The sequence below is a fragment of the Lygodium microphyllum genome, chromosome 12 (genome assembly GCF_053477565.2).
Source record: "Lygodium microphyllum isolate KBCC chromosome 12, Lygodium_microphyllum_v1.1.10, whole genome shotgun sequence".
Lineage (NCBI taxonomy): Eukaryota > Viridiplantae > Streptophyta > Polypodiopsida > Schizaeales > Lygodiaceae > Lygodium > Lygodium microphyllum.
In genome coordinates this window covers 53,483,721-53,487,042 of record NC_141146.1, presented here as the reverse complement: position 1 = coordinate 53,487,042, position 3,322 = coordinate 53,483,721, and the positions used below count along the sequence as shown (strand labels likewise).

The 3,322-nt window shown below is 47.9% G+C and overlaps 1 protein-coding gene across 2 annotated transcripts; it reads left to right on the top strand.

The window, feature by feature from the left end:
• Positions 1 to 402: 402 nt before the first annotated feature.
• On the top strand, positions 403 to 2,556 carry LOC148027773 (sugar transport protein MST4-like). 2 transcript variants are annotated; one of them, XM_087688944.1, is made up of 4 exons: positions 403 to 489; positions 638 to 957; positions 1,053 to 1,643; positions 1,797 to 2,556. In XM_087688944.1, exons 1-4 carry the CDS (start codon positions 438 to 440, stop codon positions 2,328 to 2,330), a joined length of 1,497 nt encoding a protein of 498 aa, XP_087545070.1. In that variant the 5' UTR covers positions 403 to 437; the 3' UTR covers positions 2,331 to 2,556. The 2 variants fall into 2 exon arrangements, with proteins under 2 accessions (XP_087545070.1, XP_087545069.1); XM_087688943.1 differs by having other exon boundaries at positions 1,053 to 1,697.
• The last annotated feature ends 766 nt before the right edge of the window (positions 2,557 to 3,322 follow it).

Here is a 3,322-nt window from a genome sequence, read left to right as displayed (position 1 = left end):
CAGAGAATTCTCATAGCTTAGACTTGCTTGGGACTATGCAGAGGGCAGTACCAGGAACATAGCCTCCTAGAACAATGATAGAGATGCATCACCATGATAAATCACCAACCAGCCGCAGACAGGTTGGTAAGTGTGGGGTGATTGAGCTGGTGTACTTTGAAACTTTTTCACCGGAGGGGCAATCAGTTGCAAGTGTCGTGATTCGTGTGGTACTTGAGAGTCAACATTGCCTCAACATAATATATTAAGTGCACCAGCACCATGAACAACACGAATATTCAGATACACCGTGCAGGCTTTGATCGTCACATCGATAGACGCCTACCGTAGCAGTAGTGACCATGGCTAGCGTAATCGTTCTGCCTGATGCTAAAACACAGCATGGTGCTGCAGCACCTGCAGCAGCGATCACGGCCTATGTTTTCTTCACCTGCCTCATGGCGGGTAGTGGCGGTGGCCTCATGTATGGCTACGATCTGGTGGTGGCAGGTGACGTACTGTTAGTGCACCTCATGTACCTGATGAGTAGTACATTATAACAGAGCTCTGTTTATCCTGAATAATACGTAAGGGACTGACGATGATAATGTGTGATAACAACGTCTCTCATGACTCCGTTCTGGTGATAATGCTGCAGGTGGTGTGTCGGTCATGGACGACTTCCTCGAGAAGTTCTACCCCTCGGTGTACGAGAGCGAGAAGAATGTGAAGAAGGACAACTACTGCAAGTACAACAATCAGGTGTTCCAGCTATTCACGTCCTCATTGTACATAACGGCGCTGCTGGCGACGTTTGTAGGGGGCGCAATAACGAAGAGGCTGGGGCACAAGGCTACGATGCTGAGCGCGGGCTTGCTATTCATAGTGGGAACATTGATGGGAGCGGGCGCAGAGAACTTGGGGATGCTGCTGCTGGGCCGGGTTCTACTTGGGTGCGGCCTGGCCTTCTCGAATCAGGTATTACTGAGCTGACAATTGCGCACGCGTTATGGCTAGGGAACAATATCTGTTGTACTAGTGGTGTATAACGTCTGCATGCGATCATCTTCCAGGCTGTGCCGCTGTACCTCTCGGAGATAGCACCGGCGAGCTCCCGCGGGGCGCTGAACATGATGTTCTCTCTGAGCATAGCGGTTGGGCTGTTCGCGGGTAACCTGGTGAACTACCTGGCGTCACATATCCACCCGTGGGGATGGCGCCTCGCGCTGGCCATGGCCGGCATCCCGGCCGTACTGCTCACCCTCTTCAGCCTCATCCTCGTAGACACGCCCACGCACCTCGTCCGACGTGGCAACCACACGGGGGCCCGCGCTGTCCTCCTGAAGATCCGGGGGCGCGGTTCCGATGTGGACGCCGAGCTGGCGGACATCGTGGATGCGCACACGAAGGCCCTGCAGTACAATCAGCAGGGGCTGGGCAGCGGCTTCCGAAGCCTGCTGAAGAGGCGCAACACGCCGCAGGTGGTGATGGCGCTGGCCCTGCCTTTCTTCCAGCAGGTGGCCGGGAACGACGCCATTCTGTTCTACGGGCCTTTCTTGTTCAAGGCTGCCGGCCTCGGCGGCCAGTCCTCCCTCTATTCTAGCGTCTTCACCGGCTCCGTCGCCCTCGTGGGCACCGTCATCTCCGTCTTCCTGGTCGACAAGGTCGGCCGCAGAACCATCCTGTTGGCCGCGACTGTTGTCATGCTCCTTTGCATGGTAACATAGATGTGTATATTAATTTCAACGACTTAAATGTTCTTTTAATACGACGAATGGTTTTCACTGCGGTTGGCTCATCCTGATATGACTAAACAGGCGGTGGTCGGTGCGCTGTTCGGCGTGAAGATCCAGGCGGGGCAGCCGACGGCGCACCTGACCGAGGCGGAGAGCGCCGTGGAGCTGGCGATGGTGTGCCTGTTTGTGGGCGTGTACAAAGGGTCCTGGGGCCCGCTGGCCTGGGTTATCCCCAGCGAGATCTTCCCGCTGGAGATACGCTCGGCGGCGCAGTCCGTGACGGTGTGCGTGAACATGTTTTTCAAGGGCCTGCTCGCCCAAACCTTCCTGTCGATGCTCTGCGCCTTCAAGTTCGGCATGTTCCTCTTCTTCGCCGGTTGGCTGGCCGTCATGGGCACCTTCACCCTCTTCCTCCTGCCCGAGACCAAAGGCATCCCGATCGACCGGATGGCCCATGTTTGGAAGGCCCACTGGTTTTGGGGGAGGTTCGTCGCTGCGGCTGAAACAACCTGGGCAGCACCCTCGGATACCATCACACCACCATCCAGGTTCCGGAGGTCTAAATCTGACTCATCCATCCCTGCACGTCATGATGAACGATGGATACCTCGATAATCCACTGTCTGATTCCAGTTCTACTAGAGCAGGCATGTGTGTCTTGATCAGTCCCACTGACCAAATCGTCCCGGCCAACATGTAGCGCAGTCCCACAACACTTGGCATCTTTACACGTGCAGTCAATGATGATGATATGTTTACACGTGCAGCTATGTATGTGACGTTTTCAAAAAAAAAAAATTGTTTTTTTAAGTTAAAGAAGGAAAACATAAACGTACACTCAAATTTGGAAAAAAGTTTTTAAAGAAAAACTTAACAATTTGAAAGCTTTTAAGCTTTTCAAGTTTATAAACTACAAAAGTTTTAAAAAGCTTAAAGGAAAGTTTTGAACATTGGGAAGCCTTAAGTCTATATAAAAGGAGGAGAGTTCACTACTATGGGTCATTCTCTTCGTTATGAAATTCGACTCTTATTTGAGGAAAGAGGAAGGTCATACAGAAGTGTTTGGAGACCTATACATTAGTTCCTCAATTTTGTGCTTGCAAGCTAAAAGGTTAGATTTAAATCTTCATCATTCTTTCTTTTTAAGATTAGTTTAAACAATTTTGTCCTTCGTTTTTTTAGTTTATTAAGGTTAGATTCAAATCTTCGTCATTCGTTCTTTTTAAGATTAGTAAATAGTAGTAAAACGAAAATGAAAGAAAACGATCTTTTGAACGTATAGCGAAAACAAAAGCATAATGAGCTTTCAAACTTATTGAAAAAAATGAAAACTTAAAACTCCAACAGATTGAAAAAAAAAAGAACTCTTCGGTATGCTATATAACATGTTTTTTTATTTTATTTATTTTTTAAGTTTTAAATTATTATTAATGTTTATTGATTTTATTAGAATTACTATTAAGAAGAAAAAAATCATCATTCTTACACGTCAAAAAAATAAACTATATTAAAAATTCTTTTACGAAGTATAGCATGTTTTTTCATGAATAAGTGTATTACATTTTTATGATAAAAACATATTATTCTCATTAGCATCAATGCACGCT

What these genes read in the sequence shown, in the direction of transcription:
- LOC148027773 (XM_087688943.1), top strand. Translation starts at nt 438, where the DNA reads ATGGCGGGTAGTGGCGGTGGCCTCATGTATGGCTACGATCTGGTGGTG. An exon ending in CTACGATCTGGTGGTGGCAG is followed by an intron (nt 490 to 637) that starts GTGACGTACTGT and finishes ATAATGCTGCAG; the next exon opens with GTGGTGTGTCGGTCATGGAC. An exon ending in GCCTGGCCTTCTCGAATCAG is followed by an intron (nt 958 to 1,052) that starts GTATTACTGAGC and finishes ATCATCTTCCAG; the next exon opens with GCTGTGCCGCTGTACCTCTC.